The 16,921-nt window shown below is 37.5% G+C and overlaps 1 protein-coding gene across 3 annotated transcripts in view; it reads left to right on the top strand.

Moving 5' to 3' along the window:
- Positions 1–16,921, top strand: part of tbc1d22a (TBC1 domain family, member 22a) — a 157,957-nt gene that overhangs the window by 6,153 nt on the left and 134,883 nt on the right. For all 3 annotated transcript variants that reach the window (XM_051890141.1, XM_051890143.1, XM_051890142.1), the window contains exon 4: positions 2,994–3,173. In XM_051890141.1, the coding sequence (XP_051746101.1) occupies positions 2,994–3,173 (180 nt within the window). The remainder of the gene's footprint in view (positions 1–2,993; positions 3,174–16,921) is intronic.

Below are 16,921 nucleotides of genomic sequence, written 5' to 3' on the forward strand. Positions count from 1 at the left end.
ATAGAATGTACCTGCGTACCCATTAAACCTACTTATTCGATGTCAATTAGTGGGTGAGAGCTGTGGATAAATATGACTCTAACCCAGTAATTGACACAGAATAACTGTGTATATATATATATATATATATAATTATGTGTTATTAATGCAGGTAGGTGATCTTAGAAGTCTGGGCTGATTACATCAGATATGGCAGAGAGAAGAGATACTCATGTTGCGTTTTCAGTGAATTATTCATTCCAGTGTGTGCTTCACTTTAAAACATGAGCGCTGTCATATTCTGTGATTGTTTCTGAAGAGCGCGATCCCTCACGCACCGCTCTGTGCCACCGCTGTATGGTCAGATGATACGCAAACTACATTTCTCTAAAGCAAATGAAATTTTGATTGATGAGGATTGCAATCAAGGTAAAGCCGATTGCGGTTATGTACATGAGTTGTACAGTAAGCACGCATGAGGCCGTTATATTGATGCACCAACAAACCGTAATGTTTTGATTTGTCGTGTGTATGTTGCTGTGTTTAATAATTTTGCATAGATCCATGTACTGTAGTATATGCAGTCAGGTCAAGGCGGTTGGTTTAGGGTTGTTTTTGGCATGTCCGTGTGGTCTTGTTCGGTGTTGCAGCTTGACTTGTCTAAACTGTAAACAAGCTTTTTGCTGTTGCACTGTACTGTACTGTTTTTCTGTAAGGTTTTTTTTTTTCATGGCTGATTTGGTGTGCATAAATTATTGAATTACATGGACTCCTTATATCATTTGGTTATTTGGTGTCCTTTTGGGGCCCTATTTTAACGATCTGAGTGCATGGTATGGTCTAAAGCGCATGGCACAAATGCGCTTAGGGCTTGTCCGAATCCACTTTTGCTAGTTTAAGGATGGGAAAAATGGTCGGCGCGCCCAGCGCATGGTCCAAGAGGGTTGTACCTAGTCTCTTAATGAGTAATGTGTGTGTTTTAGGCGTAACGTGCAATAAACCAATCAGAGTCTCATCTCCCATTCCCTTTAAAAGCCAGTTGTGCTCGTGCCATGTCGGATTTGCTATTTACATGGCGGAATTTGCAAGTGGAAAAACTAAACGCTAGCTTCTCTCTACGGGAAAAGCTGTGTTCCACCAAAGCATTTTATCTTTATGCACACAACAATAATCTTTTACATTGTAATCCTTTTATTTTTAATATTTGGCATGTTTGTGTACTGTTGCGCGTCCCTGTGTGTGTAACAAGCAGAGTGTACGCGCGTTGTGCACCCGCATATAGGTACATATTACTAACGTGCTCTTTAAATAAAAAAAATAAAAAAATACTGCACCATTGACTTTAGACCAGGTTTTTGTTGGCCAGTGATCTAGTCGTTTTCAGTTGCCTCAAAATAGCAACACGCCAACAATGCACCTGAACACACCTCGTTTTTAAACCAGCACGCCCATGGGTGAACAGATGGGGGCAAATGCATTTGCTATTTAAACGATGTGGTGCAGGACGTGAAAATGATAACTGCGTTGGGCTGCAGCTAGCAAAAAACACTTGCGTCGCGCCTGACGCTGCATTGCACCGGGTGTATGATCAGGCCCTTGGAGTCTCCAAGCGTCCTTTTTTGCAAAGACATCAATTTACCTGGCATAAAATACAGTTTTGTGAGAATCACTCTTCAATCTGATGGTTTACTTGAAAGTGATGACAAAATTAACAAATATATATGCACTAATATAAGCTTTTTATATGGCATCTTTACACAAAATTTGGATTTTCACTATTCTCTGAGACAACATACAGCAGTGCTGAGAAAATATCAGCTGTACTAGCAAGCGTGAGAAGCATTTTGATAAACTTTTATATTTTACCTAAGGTAAAAACAATAACCAATATGTAGACAGGCTTTAAAATGTGTCTCTGGGACTAAACTAAACTTCATTAGTGCAAAATATCAATCAATCAATCAATCAACAAATGTGTGTCTCTGTATGTATTTATAAATGTGTGATTAATCAATAAAATAAAAATAAAAAAATACATAAAAATGACAATCACAAAACAAAATTACCAAATCTTAAAATAAAATTAAAATTAAAAAAATAAATAAAATAAAATGTAGTTTTTTATTTAATGTAGTTTTTAAAAGTAGTTTTACATAAAATAAAATAAAAATAATAAAAATAAATTGATATACATTAATCTATTCAGGATTTTTTTAAACTAGAAGTTAAAATAAATATTAAATACATAAAATAAATATTAAATAAATAAATAAATATTTTCCAACATGAAATAACACATTAAACTGTTAAGGAAGTTTTTAATCAATCAACAAAACCACACGCTTATGAGCCATTGGTTTCAAATCATTTTGTTTACCCTACCTTATGATTTTAACACTTTTTACTATACACATTGTTCCAGCTTTAAGAAAGGAGGAAAAAAAAAAAAAATGCCTACAATCGGTGAGCAAACTGATAGGAAAATCTCATTGGTGTTTTTAATATTTATACAGTAATTATAGTAAGTACTCAGGATACACGTGCATCTCCTCAGCCAACCCTTCCCTAATAGGATTGAAGTGCACTTGATTGCAAAAATTGAGATGTGCCAGGTTTAACTCACAAATGACTGGTCCCTGTGCTGTTGCTGAAGAATGTATACACATTGCGAATCGTATGTAATCTCATCATGACTCCCTGAAATTGAAATTAAAATAGAATCTAATCGAAATGAATTGAATTGTGTAGTGCTAAAAGATTCCCACTATTAATGATGATGGCACTCTGAATGAGGTTCATCTGTCCAAGCTCTGTAATGGATTTAGTTTGACAGAGAAGTGTTTCATTACCACTAGCTGAGCATCTTGGGGTAACTGTCTCGTCTGACCTCTGGGCAAACTGTGTGTCATGAATTTCCTCCGTAATCACATCTATTGGGCTGAGGCATGTGAGAAAGCAGGCAGCAGTTTGTATATTCTCATTACAGCTGTGTTTTCTCTTGTGTTTGTGGACAGAAGTGGGCATTGAACAGGCAGCACTACACAGACAGCAGTCACTCCCGCACAGGCCCATGATTCCACTGGTGGCCCGCATGGCGGATCAGAACACATCTGGAACTCCTGCCATGACCGAGAGAGAGGCATCAAGACTTGACAAGTTCAGACAGGTTCTGGCCGGGCCTAATACTGATCTGGGTAAGAAGCTGGTTTATGGTTCTGTTACATGATTTCTAAAGAATTTTTAATTATTCATTGAAAGATAATGAATGTGCAAGTGAATTGTGGTCAATAATACAGTGTAAAGTAAAGAGTGTAAATTTTGCTTTCACCTTTAACAGCCTGTAATGTCAACCGTCTCTGCATGGCTCTCATATTATTGCTCAGCAACATCTCTGGGGTTTAAGCGTTGCAGATCTATGAAGTCAGGACGGTGTCAATGTTGACAGGCCTCTGGATGTTGGAGTGTCAGTTCTGGTTTCTTTTGACTGGCTCTCAGGGCGTCCCTGAATCAGTTTGGCTGCTGTTGCCTTTATTAGACATCTGAAATTATGAGTCAGACATGTGGCAGCAGAATGAAATATGAATGAAATCTATAATTAAGCTGGGATCTCCAACATGATAATGAATTCCCATCTATCCATCCACAGCACTGATGACTGCCCTCTATTGGCAGTGACTTATAATAGCTCAAAGACCCCGAGAAATAGCACTGAGCCCAATTTTTTGTTTTGACGTATTTTATATTATAACATAAAGTTTAGGTGAAACCTTTTAAAATAGGCTTATTTACTATTTATTGAAACAGTGAAAATGACACTATAATGGCTATATCATTACCATCAGCCATGACATTTACATATCAACAGTATGTAATCAGCATTTAGCAACTTGAATACTCCTAAATGAAAGTGTGAACTATGGCAGTAGTTTTCACATGCAAAATAGAGGTGATTTACTAATAAGAGCCTTAAAGGTACATTTTCTTTGCTAAATTACTTGCAGCTGTGGTTGGCAAAACTTTTAAATTCAGACTACCTTTAAATTCAAACTACCTTTAAATTCAGAAGTGACATTTCAGGCATTACATGGAGTTTTGTAGGGCTGCATGATATTGGGGAAAAAAAAAAAAAAAAAAAAACGGACATTGCGATATTTTGTTTTTCTGTGCTATATATTGCAATATGAAAAAATACAGGATGTTTCACCAAATTACTCTGTTTGGGGAATTTTATTTTATTTTTTTTAACAATGATTGGGGTGAAAACAAAGAACTGAAAAATTACTCTGAATACTTTTTAGAAGTCCCCATGAAATCAAAATGTAAGTTTTTTTTTTTTTTTTTTTTTTTTTTTTTGCCTTTTAGTATAAATATGTTAAATAAGGCTATAAGCTAGTATGCTCAAAAACAGTGACAAAATTCGCATTTAGAAGATATAAGCATTCAAAACTTAGTCTCTCACTTCCGCTAATATAGATCAGTGATTTTGATTACATCATTTTTTGTCCAATCAAATGCTCTTAAGAATCTAAAGCGTCCCGCCTCCTACGCTATAAGTAGATGCTGAAGCCGTGGCTGTCGGTCATTTGTTCACACAGTTAATATTTTCTATATGATGATTGGCACATAGTGCACGATATAGTGGATAGGGAACGATTCAGACAGTGTAAATGTTTTCCATTGGGGTAAATGAAGTCTGGTTTTATGTTAGTGTCATGCGAACCATCGCAGCACACATACAGTCTGCTCCGGTCCAGAGATGCGATAGCACAGAGCGGATCATATGCGCAAGTCAGAACAGACCACATAACCCATTTGAATTCTGCACAGAATGCTATATTTTAAAGCGATATGGGTGAGATTAGGAGGAGAAACGGTTAGACAGCACTGAGTAGAAGAGATAACACCGGTGCCATGCACCAACATAATGTACACACTTTTTAAACTACACATCCTCAGCATGATTATGTTCACTATTTTGCTTAAGTTACAGTTTCATATTAAATCCAAAAGGGGAATCTATTAGACTGTGGCTGTCATAAGCTGTCAAATGAGGCTTTGCCAAGATCAACAGCTCTTTGGCCGAGCTGTGATATAAACGGAATGCTATTGGACATTTTAAAAAAGAACATTTTACTCCTTGCTAATGCAACTCAAACCATAAAGTGAACAGAGTTATGACTATGTGGTTACTAGTTGTATTTAGATTATTTTAACAAGCCATCAGTTGTACTACAATCAAAATTGGAGCAGTCAGAAAAAAAAAAAGTTCAGGGGCATGTGCTTTTGATTGATTCTGTGGGAGTGTGGGCAAAATCTTGATATCGCGGCACTTCGCGCTCACTATTGCACATACTTGGGCTCTGAACAATGTAATTAGTGCAAGATGTCAGCGCCATCTTGGGGTATTGGCGGCTTCACTTTTCTACAATGGAAGAGAAGGTGCGACGTCCATCTTTTTTTACTGTCTATGCTAAGCTAAGCTACGTTAAGACGTATCGCAATATCGAATTTATTCTTTATATATTTTGCAGCCTTGAATATTGTTTAATTGTTGAATTCTAAGGCTCAGAAAGGAGGAGGAAATTCATCATTTAAAATAAATAACACAATCTTGGTGCGACTGGGACTGCAGCCAACTACATAAAACGCTTTAAACTGTGTTGAAGGAGTTTCCATGTATGCTGGACACTTTTTATTCATTCTCTGCTACGTAGGTCCAAGTACCTAAGTACGGGCATAAGTACACAAGTTAATCCCCAAGTATACTTCCGCCATCCGCGTTCCGCGACGGTCTGCGCACTGTTCGTGTGACATAATTTTCATCATCAGGAGGGTCTGCGGACACTGCGAGCGACTTGAGCACTTGAAAACAAACTCCACCTAATAGTGCGCACATGCCGAACGCGTCTTTCCGTGCTCATGGCCAAAGGAGTATACTTTGAAAGGTGGAGTGAAACGCAAAAAATGAAGTATACCCGGACCGTTAAGTAAAGGTTATGTAAGATTTTGAAAAGAAATCTTAAAGGGTTAGTTCACCCAAAAATGAAAATGATGTCATTTATTACTTACCCTCATGTCGATGAAATCCGATGGCTCAGTGAGGCCTCTATTGCCAGCAATGTCACTACCACTGTTTTGAATCAGTGGTTCGGATCGCGTAAACGAAGCCTCGTTTACTAAAATCACGTGACTTTGGTGCTCCGAACCACTTTCGAAATTCGAAACAAAAGATTTGTAAAGCTTCGAAGCAGTGTTTTGAAATCGCCCATCACTAGATATTGTTGAAAAATCGTTATTTTGCTTTTTTTGGCGCACAAAAAGTATTCTTGTCGCTTTATATCATTAAGGTTGAACCACTGAACTCACATGAACTGTTTTAAATATGTCTTTAGTACCTTTCTGGATCTTAAGAGGTTCAGTGACATTCCTGGCAATAGAGGCCTCACTGATTTCATCAAAAATATCTTCATTTGTGTTCCAAAGATGAACAAAGGTCTTACGGGTGTAGAACGAAATGAGGGTAAGCAATAAATGACAATTTTCATTTTTGGGTGAACTAACCCTTTAAGTAGGCACAGTTTAATTCTGTCTACAAAATACATTTCAAGCATTGAAGTGTGAGCCTTTAAATCTCAATATTTTGAAGATCACAAGAGAAGTTTTAGTCTAATATCCAAACTTTTAATGTGCCATGTATTGGAGCATTGTACAAAAGCGTCTTTGAAAATAGATAGAACAGTACATAGACATTCAATTTGTCCTATCTAACGCACAGTAATGAGCAAAAAGTCATTGTCTCCCTTTACAAGCTCTTGTTTCTGAAGCGTTTCGTGCCGTCTCTGTCTCCAAATTAATGAGTACCTGACAGATGTGTTTTTAAGAGGGATGCCATCAGGTGGTCAGTTTTTACCTCTCTGAGAGACTGCTACAATCACAGGAAGCAATTACTCCCTGATGCTGTCTACTGTTGCCATGGTGATGCATCACCTCTATTGAACCCTTCTATCTACCGTTTGACTACCTTTTCTCTCGGTGTGTCTCAGATGGGGGAGCTGTGGTGCTCTCGTGGTCTTAACACAGCCAATTCTTCCGTTAGTGCTCAACCTCAATGCTATAAATGCAGTCTGATTCAAATTCACTTAGTTTAGTGGCATCTGTGACAGAAATTCTTTAAGGAATTCAAGAATATTATATTTAGAATCTGGCATTGAGCCATTGCAAGCATTCCTGGAGACATTTCATGTGCTGTGAATAAATCTAAAAGCATGAGAGAATATGCATGTACATTTTAATAGTGGTTTATGTAGAGTAAAAATGAATAGAATTTCTCTCTTTTCCATTTGACACTGTTCACCGTGTCTATTAAGCTTATCGTTGACAAAAAGCACACATAAACTTAATGTTTTAACTTGCTGCATCACAATCAAGTGTTTTAATTTTATTTTAACGTTTGAGTTTTAACAGATTGTTCTCTCATGTTTGGTGTATTTTTGTTATCCCGTTATAGTATAATCAGCACAAATTCTGGGATTAATGCTGTATACAGCTTCCCTCTAATTTGTCCAGTCTTTTGATTTCTGTATTGGTAAATAACTAAACCACTTTCACTGTTTTCACATCTTTAAGCAGCAGCTAATGTTAATATTTCTCATTTCTGCCAATATGGGGTAAGATGTTTATAGATTAGCCAGTTACCTTTGTCACTGCAGGAATCTGAAATAATCTAACAAGCTCCAAAAATCGCTGTGACTCATTATTTTCCACATCCTCATTTGGTTTTAAAGGGGTCCTATTATGCTGTCTTACATTTTCAACTTTTTATGTGTGTAATGTTGCTGTTTGAGCATGAAAAAGGTCTGCAAAGTGCAGTCTACTCTAAAGGGGCTTTCGTACCAGAGGAACCTTTTCATATGTCCTGTAACTAATGGCGAATGTACCTGCTTTTTGGCGTGTTCGCACCACAGGAACTGGGAACGATTTTAGTTCTAGGAATGCCTTTTGGGGAAACTAAATGAGCTTTTACTTCAGAGTACGGTCTAACCCAGCACAGTAGGAACTACCAGTGACGTGCGTGTACTAGGGTTGTCAAAAGTACAGACTTCAGTACCAAGTTGGCACTGAAATTTTAAAAATGTAACAATACCAGCGATTGCACCGATACACACGGAAGCGAAATCCCTAATATATCTGCTGATAGACGGTTCTGCTGATAGATACCTGTTTTCAAACCCTTCTGTCTATCTGTGTAAGCCCTCGATGAAGAGCATCATTGATGTCTATTTATAACATGTTTTTGAAGCGTTGATCATTGTAGCCAATCACAGACATATCTGTTGAGCTAGTGAACACAATGGCCAATCACAGGTGTTTAAGAATCCACTCAACAGCTCTCAAAATGCCAGGGGGAAATCTTATCTTGTCTTATTTTTTTAAATTTCAGTACCAACAGTGGCACCGAAGTTGGTGCTTTTGACAACCCTAAAGTGTATGTTGATTGGTCGAATGCATGTGAAACACTGGCACCCGCAAACACACAGTTTATATATATTTACTTCGCGAACATGAAAAACAGCGATAGATGGACGACACCAATGTGCACAGGCTCTGGCTTAGCCATTCTCAGCAGCGTCAAAAGAAAACACTTCAAAGTTCAAACTGGTGTGAATGCAACCAGGAAAATGGTCCTATGGGAACATTTAGTTCTCGGGAGACTGCCCTGGTAGCTAGTTCCTATAATTACCTGGCGCGAAAACCCCTCAAATGGAGTTTTTCTCTATGTAAGTAAGCACTGTTTCTGAACTTCCTTAAATGCCTCGATTGAAGTCTTGAGTTGTCTTCTGAGAATGTAAACATCACAATATTCCTCACTTAAATAATTCCCGCCTAAGGTACACGCGCACACACACACACACAAAAAGGGGGGCAAGGGCTGGTAACTCTCTGTTATTGTAAGGGGTGTGACATTTTCGGAAACAAGCTCGAAGCGGTTGACCAATCGCAACACACTAGTCCAGCTGACCAATCAGAGCACATTGTGCTTTTCTGAAGGGGGGGGGGCTTCATAAAGACAGGAGCTAAACAGAGTGTTACTGACAGACTTGGAAGAGAGGTGCTTCAACAATATAAAATATGTGAAAAATTGTTTTTTGACATGAAAACCTATTCTGGTAGACCCTGAAAATAAAATCAAGACTTTGTAAAAGGGCATAATAGGTCCTCTTTAAGTGTCATTATAGCTGCATTAGTTATAAAGAGACACATTAATGCTTTAATATATTGTCCTTTAACAACATATCGATTCAGAATAACAAATGTGTTTCAAGTGAACCCTACAAATATCTATATATATTGGCGTAATGCTGATGGCAAACTATTTTTTTCTTCTTTTTGTAAAGCAAAATGTGTGGTTTTATAAGACATTTATATTGAAAGTCTGCACATTAAATATTGAAAGGTGTAGCCATACGATACGTTTTGGCATTAGACAGGGTCAGTAAGCAGTCCTGTTTAAACTTATTTCAAACTGCAGGATAGGATGTTTGGTAACATGGTTCCAAGTAATGCAAATCGCAAATGAAATGAATATGAAAGTAATTTAAAATGGCTCATATATTATTTAGTGATCTCCTGAGATTGGTGATTGGAGGACATTTCTTTCATTTTTAAAGTGTTTTGGCCCTGTTTTGTATTCTATTTGTGGATAGTAGTACTAAAATGCTAAATCGCAACCATTTTCTTAGTGCTTTATTGCAATGTCAACATTTTGCAGCCTGTGTTTTTGTAATTATGACTCTGTGGCAGTATCTTTTCATCATAGAGACTATTGAGAAATCGAGAATATTGCTCAAAGGTATTGCTCACATCAAGGTCTTTTGTTTAAGCAGTCTACAGCTGAACAAGGCCACCTGGATCGGATCTAGAGTCATGAAGTACTCCAGACAGTTGTTCAGATAACCTTGGTGAGCACTCAAATCTTCACATGCAGCACTCGAGACACAATTAACTGTGGTAAACCAAGTCCCAGAAGTGAGTGAAGCACAGGTTGTAGCTTCTGAGACTTACTTATTCATCTCAGTGCAAGTTAGTATTTGGTCTCCCATATTGAATTTCAATCACTTTTTCAAGTAACTTGGGTCTCCTGTAATTATTATCAGACTTAACCTGGGAGTTATTACAATGTAACTTCACCTGCTTTATATTGTTACAATGTCAGTAGTAAATAAACAATGTTTACTCGTTCTCCGTGCTACCTAAACTGAAAAATTCACATATTTTTGTCAGCCAAAGTCTGCCAGATGACGCAAAAACACGTCATCCGACTTTTGACAGCTTCAGGGCTTTCGTGAAAACTACATATTATACTTCCGCATTTTTGTATCCCCATCCACGGACTGTCGGATCGACAGAGGGTTATTAACAGAACAGTTATAAGTTTATCACTGAATATTGTAATTTATCTACTCTTTAAACAGCATTATGGTAAAAATGGAACACTATGGCAACAGCTTTCTTACCTGTATGCAATGCCATTTTGCTTCAGGGGTTTGAACTGACAGAACAGCACTTTCTTTCATTCACCCCCCCCTCTGTTTGGCATAAAACACTATTCGTAGTAATCCAGTTTAACCACAAACACACAGGTTTTTCAGATTTTCCGTCGCAGCGTTTTTTCAGTATGTAGTTTTTCCAAAAATATTTCTCCTCCTTGATTTTTGGAGTAAATGTATCAAAGATTTCTTGATTGAACAGCTTATTTGGATGATTTAGATGATGACAATATCTTACATTTTTGTTATCGTAATTAAACACCATTACATATTAGTTATATTGCATTATTGAGATTTGCATTTATTATGGTTTTTAAGAACAGGCATGCAGCCTATTTTTAGGTCTCGATACTGGTTGAGAACCACTTTGTTAGAATGTCTTACACCCAACTTTAGTTGTTTCTGAACTTGTGAATCAGATGCACTGGCCTGAAATCTGCACTGAAACCAAAGTTTGCACTTTTTACAAACTTTATTTCTGTCCAGAAATGTGTCACCTGGCTTTGGTTGTACCTGGCTCATGACGCAATTCATATGAAAGAGAAAGAAAATTCATAATGCAATCAATGAAATACAACGGTGCAGTTATTCTAAGACCCCAGAGGAAGTATCTACTGTACGCTCTCCCCAGACACCTGAACTACATATCATCATCCTCAGCAGCCTGCGTTAATACAGTGAAGTATCGCTTTACAAGAGCTGCATTACTTTATAGCTGTGCCACGTGCTGCAGTGTCCTTTATATGACTTACCGCTGCCATTCATGAATCTACCTTACTAGTTTTAGTGCCAAACTAAACTTTTACAGCTCAGAATAAAGACATTTCATGCTTATGAGCATACCATTCTCTCAGGACTATAGGTGATGTAGTGTATATTGGAAATTGGGATCAACATAGGATCTCGAGGCTTACTGAGGCCTGCATTGCCAGCAAGATAATTTCCTTTTTCAATGTCCAGAAAGCTACTAAAGACATATTTAAAACGGTTCATGTGACTACAGTGGTTCAACCTTACTATTATAAAGCTACGAGAATACTTTTTGTGCGCCAAAAAAAAAACAAAATAGCAACTATATTCAACTATATCTAGTGATGGGCGATTTCAAAACACTGCTTCATGAAGCTTCGAAGCTTTATGAATATTTTGTTTCAAATCAGTGGTTCGGAGCGTGTATCAAACTGCCAAAGTAACGCGAACTTTTCGAAACACTTATGATGTAACAAAGCTTTGTTTACTGAAATCACGTGATTTTGGCGCTCCAAACCACTGATTTGAAACAAAAAATTTGAAAAGCTTCGAAGCTTCATGAAGCAGTGTTGTGAAAATCCTCCATCACTAGACATTTTTGAATAAAGTTGTTATTTTGTTTATTTTGGTGCACAAAAAGTATTCTCGTTGCTTTATGATATTAAGGTTGAACCACTGACATGAACTACTCACATGAACTGTTTTAAATATGTCTTTAGTACCTTTCTGGGCATTGAAAAAGTAAATGATCTTGCTGGCAATGCAGGCCTCACTGAGCCATCGTATTTCATCAAAAATATCTTAATTTGTGTTCTGAAGATGACCGAAGGTCTTTACGGGTGTGGAACGACATGAGGCTGAGTTTCATTTTTGGGTGAACTAACCCTTTAAGATGCGTTTTTGTCGATCAGATCACAAGTAGACGAGAGAGACACATTCCCATTTTAAACCTGGTGTTTAAACCATATGTCCACTTTCAACCACTTCTGCCCTGATTTCTTTGAGGGGAACGTCTATGGGTGGGTAAATTTATGGGTTTTTTCAGATCTTTCTCTAAATAAGACAAAATAAGCTCACACAATTTACATATGAACGTGCAAGGAGACTACGCAAAAATGTACGGGGAGCAGCAGCTTTCGTTTCTGCACTGATAGCCGTAAAATCACGCCGAACGCTATGAGTGTGTGTTAGAAATCAGGAATGGTGAGAGAACATTGTGCTTGGTATGTTTTTCGTTTTCAAACCAAACTTGGGTCTTCAGCCAACAAAGTTTAAATCCCATCTGGCTAGCGCGCTTCCCATATTGTAGGTCGGTAGGCAGAGATTAGGCGATCTTTCGTGGCTGTTCAAACACATCGGGCCACATGAGCGTCTACATACGAAAGAAATCCAGTCAAATGCGTTTTCGACTACCTCTGGAAGTGGTCGAAAGTGGACAAGATCAAAATGTTTTAGACCCCGTTCACACCTGTATTTAGTGTCATCCACTTGTGATCTTATCGACCAAAACACATCTTAATACCAGCTGTAAACAGGGCCTCTGTCTGTCTCTCTTGCCATTTTCTTTGCTGTCTCTTAAATAAACTCTCAGATGAACCTTTGAAGTCCTGTATGAAGTGGGGTTGTATGTTTTCTTTATAGTAGCTGTAGTGCTTCTTTGAAGGATTATAGAGCACATATACTGCCTGTGTTAGTCCATTCAGAGTTCCTGTGTTTAATTCAGTCTGCAGCAGTGTTTGAAGCACACAATAGACCACTAGACGACTGTTGCACGGGGCCAACACAAAGATGTACAGGCTTGGGAAGGCATTATAATCTATAGTGTATTCTGGAGACTTGATGTTCTTTATAAAGAACACACAATGGGCTGTGGTAGTGTAATATTCATTCACTCGTACCGGGGAACTGCAGTATGAACATTTTAAAGGAATTATTCATACACATTCTGTCATCATTTTACTCACAGTCATGTTGCTCCAAACCTGTGAGACTTATTTTTTTCTTCCGTGGAGTGTCAAAGGAAATACTTATAATGGAGTCTACTTTTATGAAATTTTCATAGTACGCTAACATTGTATGAACAAGAGCAGCTTGAATATTTTGCACAGCTCCTTTTGGGTTTCAATCCATATATTTATTTAGGCATTTATTTTACTAATTTATTCTTTTATATTTTTTTTTTTGTTAGGGTTGTTTGTGGAGTGATTGCCAACCATGGGTTAAAAAGATAATAGATTTGTGGAAATGGCATGTATTCTTGGAAATGAGATGCGGCACTCTATTGAAATGCTCAGTGTAATTTACAGTTGTTTTTTTGGGAAATATGTTTGTTTATTTGCTCTCACCCACCTCATTTTCAGTATGAATATCTCATTATGTATGAGATGGAGGGGTTTAATACTGGTGTAAATGCTCATTGATGTTGAATATGATTACAATATGAACTTTGGGTGTTGTGTTAGCAAAGCTTAAACTGCAATAATAAGAATAAACTCATCTGTCAGGAAATCCGAATGACTCAAAATAATCATTTAGTGTATATCTCTATTGCTTCCTTTTGCTTTTGCTTTTTTTTTAACGAAAGATGGTGGTGGAAACGATATTGCCACAGAAATAAACAGTCCTCACACAAATTAGATAAAGAAAATGAACGACTGCCTTAGAGTGGTTTGGCATGAATAGTACAGTACGCAAATCCACACAGATACACACACCTGTGTACAAAATGGATACATACAGTTCTCACGAAAACATGTAAAGGTAATATTTCACCCAAAAATTAAATGTTTTATTTTATTTTTTTAATACAGAGATTCATTCTATTCAGACATTACCTATAATATAATATAATATAATATAATAATTTTTTTTAATCCACATTGTGGTAATGAGTGAGTTTTTAGGATTATATTAATGAGAATTTGGGAGAAAATGTGCTTAATTGTCTATTGCAAATTATCTTAATTTTATTTAAGCAACAGATTTGATCATGCTCTTTTTTTCCTGTTTTTGTTTTTCTTTTGATTATAGTTAAATATGGCCCGGGCATGTTTAATACGGGTTTCGTGAGACTCATTTAGCTGGCAGCCATAGACACTTTTCAGGAGCAACTGTCCGGACGATCACAACCTCTTTTGAGGTCATCGTCTCCAGAGGAACAAAGACAGCAACAATGAGCTGATGAAATAGTGAATGTCTAATTCCTCTCTCTTCCTCTCCCCCCCGTTGTGAGATTAATGCCACGTGGAGGAAATATAACAGATAGTTTAATTAAGTGCCAGGGCACAAGATTCATCGACTAATTTCTGCGGCTGACAGCGCAAATGAGGGTTCAAAGGTGCGAGCCGAGGAGACACCCTTGAGTGGCTCTGTGTTTAATGAATTGAGCGCTTTCCCTATAAAGTTCCTGCGTAAAGCAGCACGCACATTAAAGCTAGCCTTCAATGTGTCAGGACAACCTACTGTCCTCATATACTACACCAGCATACCTGCCTGGAGAGAACACACACTCATGCCCTCTGTCCTTACGCTTTAGCCACACAGGTATTGCACAAACACCATGAAGATAGGCAGAAATGCATTCATTAGACTGGAAATGGTGTCTTTTATAATGATATATAGCTTAATGAAGACTTTGGAATTACCTGGATTACTGCATGACTGACCCCTAAAATGAGTTTCAGGGATAATTCACCCAAAAACCATCATTTTCTCACCTTCATGTTTTTCCAAGCCCGTAAGACTTGTTTTCTTCCGTGAAATAGAAAAAGAGACCTTTTGAAGAATGTTCAGGCTGCTCTTTTCACTGCATTGCAAAAGTGAAAACAGACACAGGGACACACGGACACATGGCAAAAAAAAGTAAAGCATCACGATTCTGAATAAATTGTAAATCATTATTCTTTTTCATTCAAATAAAGATTGTCCTATGATACTGATCAGACAACTAAACAAAACGTAATTTACTAGAGGTTCTGAAAAAATTGTTATTGCTGCAGTCTATTTAAAATGTTTTATTAAAATTAATCTGAATTAAAAAAAAAAAAAACTGTTTAAATGAATGATTCAATGACTCACTCATAAGTACTTGGCTTGTTTCATTACTGCATGAATCAGCGTTTTTGAACGAATCTCTTAAATGAACGATTCAATGACAAATACACTTTTTAAGAGTGACTTGTCGCCATATACTGATGTAACAATGTAATTGATACAATCGTTATTTAAAGTGTCAAGCTTTCAAAAGGTGATTTGCTCTATTTCGTTCGCTGCCGTAGACGTCAGTGTTTATATCTACAAATGTTTATCTCAGTACTTCTGTGATAATTTGAATTATTGTAACAGAAATAATGATACTGTGTGGTTGAAAAGATTTTGCGAAGCTGTTTCATACCTATGACAACTGCTCTCTCTGGCTCAGCTGTGGCGCAAACACAGGTTTGAATGTTCCGTATGATGATTTTGTCATTGATTTTGTATGGTTTAATAGACACAGGCGAATCGTTGTCATTTAGGAATGAGATTGCGTGGATGTCTGAATCAAGATCGCAATCTTTTAACAATTAATCATGCAGCTTGACAATAAAGTGTTACTAAATAAATAAATACATTTATAGAGACTGTTGTACAATTAATAATATTAATATACAGGTGCTGGTCATATAATTAGAATATCATCAAAAAGTTGATTTATTTCACTGATTCCATTCAAAAAGTGAAACTGTGTGTATATTCATTCATTACACACAGACTGATATATTTCAAATGTTTATTTCTTTTAATTTTGATGATTATAACTGACAACTAAGGAAAATCCCAAATTCAGTATCTCATAAAATTAGAATATTGTGAAAAGGTTCAATATTGAAGACACCTGGTGCCACACTCTAATCAGCTAATTAACTCAAAACACCTGCAAAGGCCTTTAAATGGTCTCTCAGTCTAGTTCTGTAGGCTACACAATCATGGGAAAGACTGCTGACTTGACAGTTGTCCAAAAGACGACCATTGACACCTTGCACAAGGAGGGCAAGACACAAAAGGTCATTGCAAAAGAGGCTGGCTGTTCACAGAGCTCTGTGTCCAAGCACATTAATAGAGAGGCGAAGGGAAGGAAAAGATGTGGTAGAAAAAGTGTACAAGCAATAGGGATAACCGCACCCTGGAGAGGATTGTGAAACAAAACCCATTCAAAAATGTGGGGGAGATTCACAAAGAGTGGACTGCAGCTGGAGTCAGTGCTTCAAGAACCACTACGCACAGACGTATGCAAGACATGGGTTTTGCAACGGTCGCAGTGCCAAAGCTACCAGTGCCTGGTTTAAGGACCATGGTATCCCTGTTCTTAATTGGCCAGCAAACTCGCCTGACCTTAACTCCATAGAAAATCTATGGGGTATTGTGAAGAGGAAGATGCGATATGCCAGACCCAACAATGCAGAAGAGCTGAAGGCCACTATCAGAGCAACCTGGGCTCTTATAACACCTGAGCAGTGCCACAGACTGATCGACTCCATGCCACGCCGCATTGCTGCAGTAATTCAGGCAAAAGGAGCCCCAACTAAGTATTGAGTGCTGTACATGCTCATACTTTTCATGTTCATACTTTTCAGTTGGCCAAGATTTCTAAAAATCCTTTCTTTGTA

The sequence above is a fragment of the Ctenopharyngodon idella genome, chromosome 4, assembly GCF_019924925.1.
Source record: "Ctenopharyngodon idella isolate HZGC_01 chromosome 4, HZGC01, whole genome shotgun sequence".
Lineage (NCBI taxonomy): Eukaryota > Metazoa > Chordata > Actinopteri > Cypriniformes > Xenocyprididae > Ctenopharyngodon > Ctenopharyngodon idella.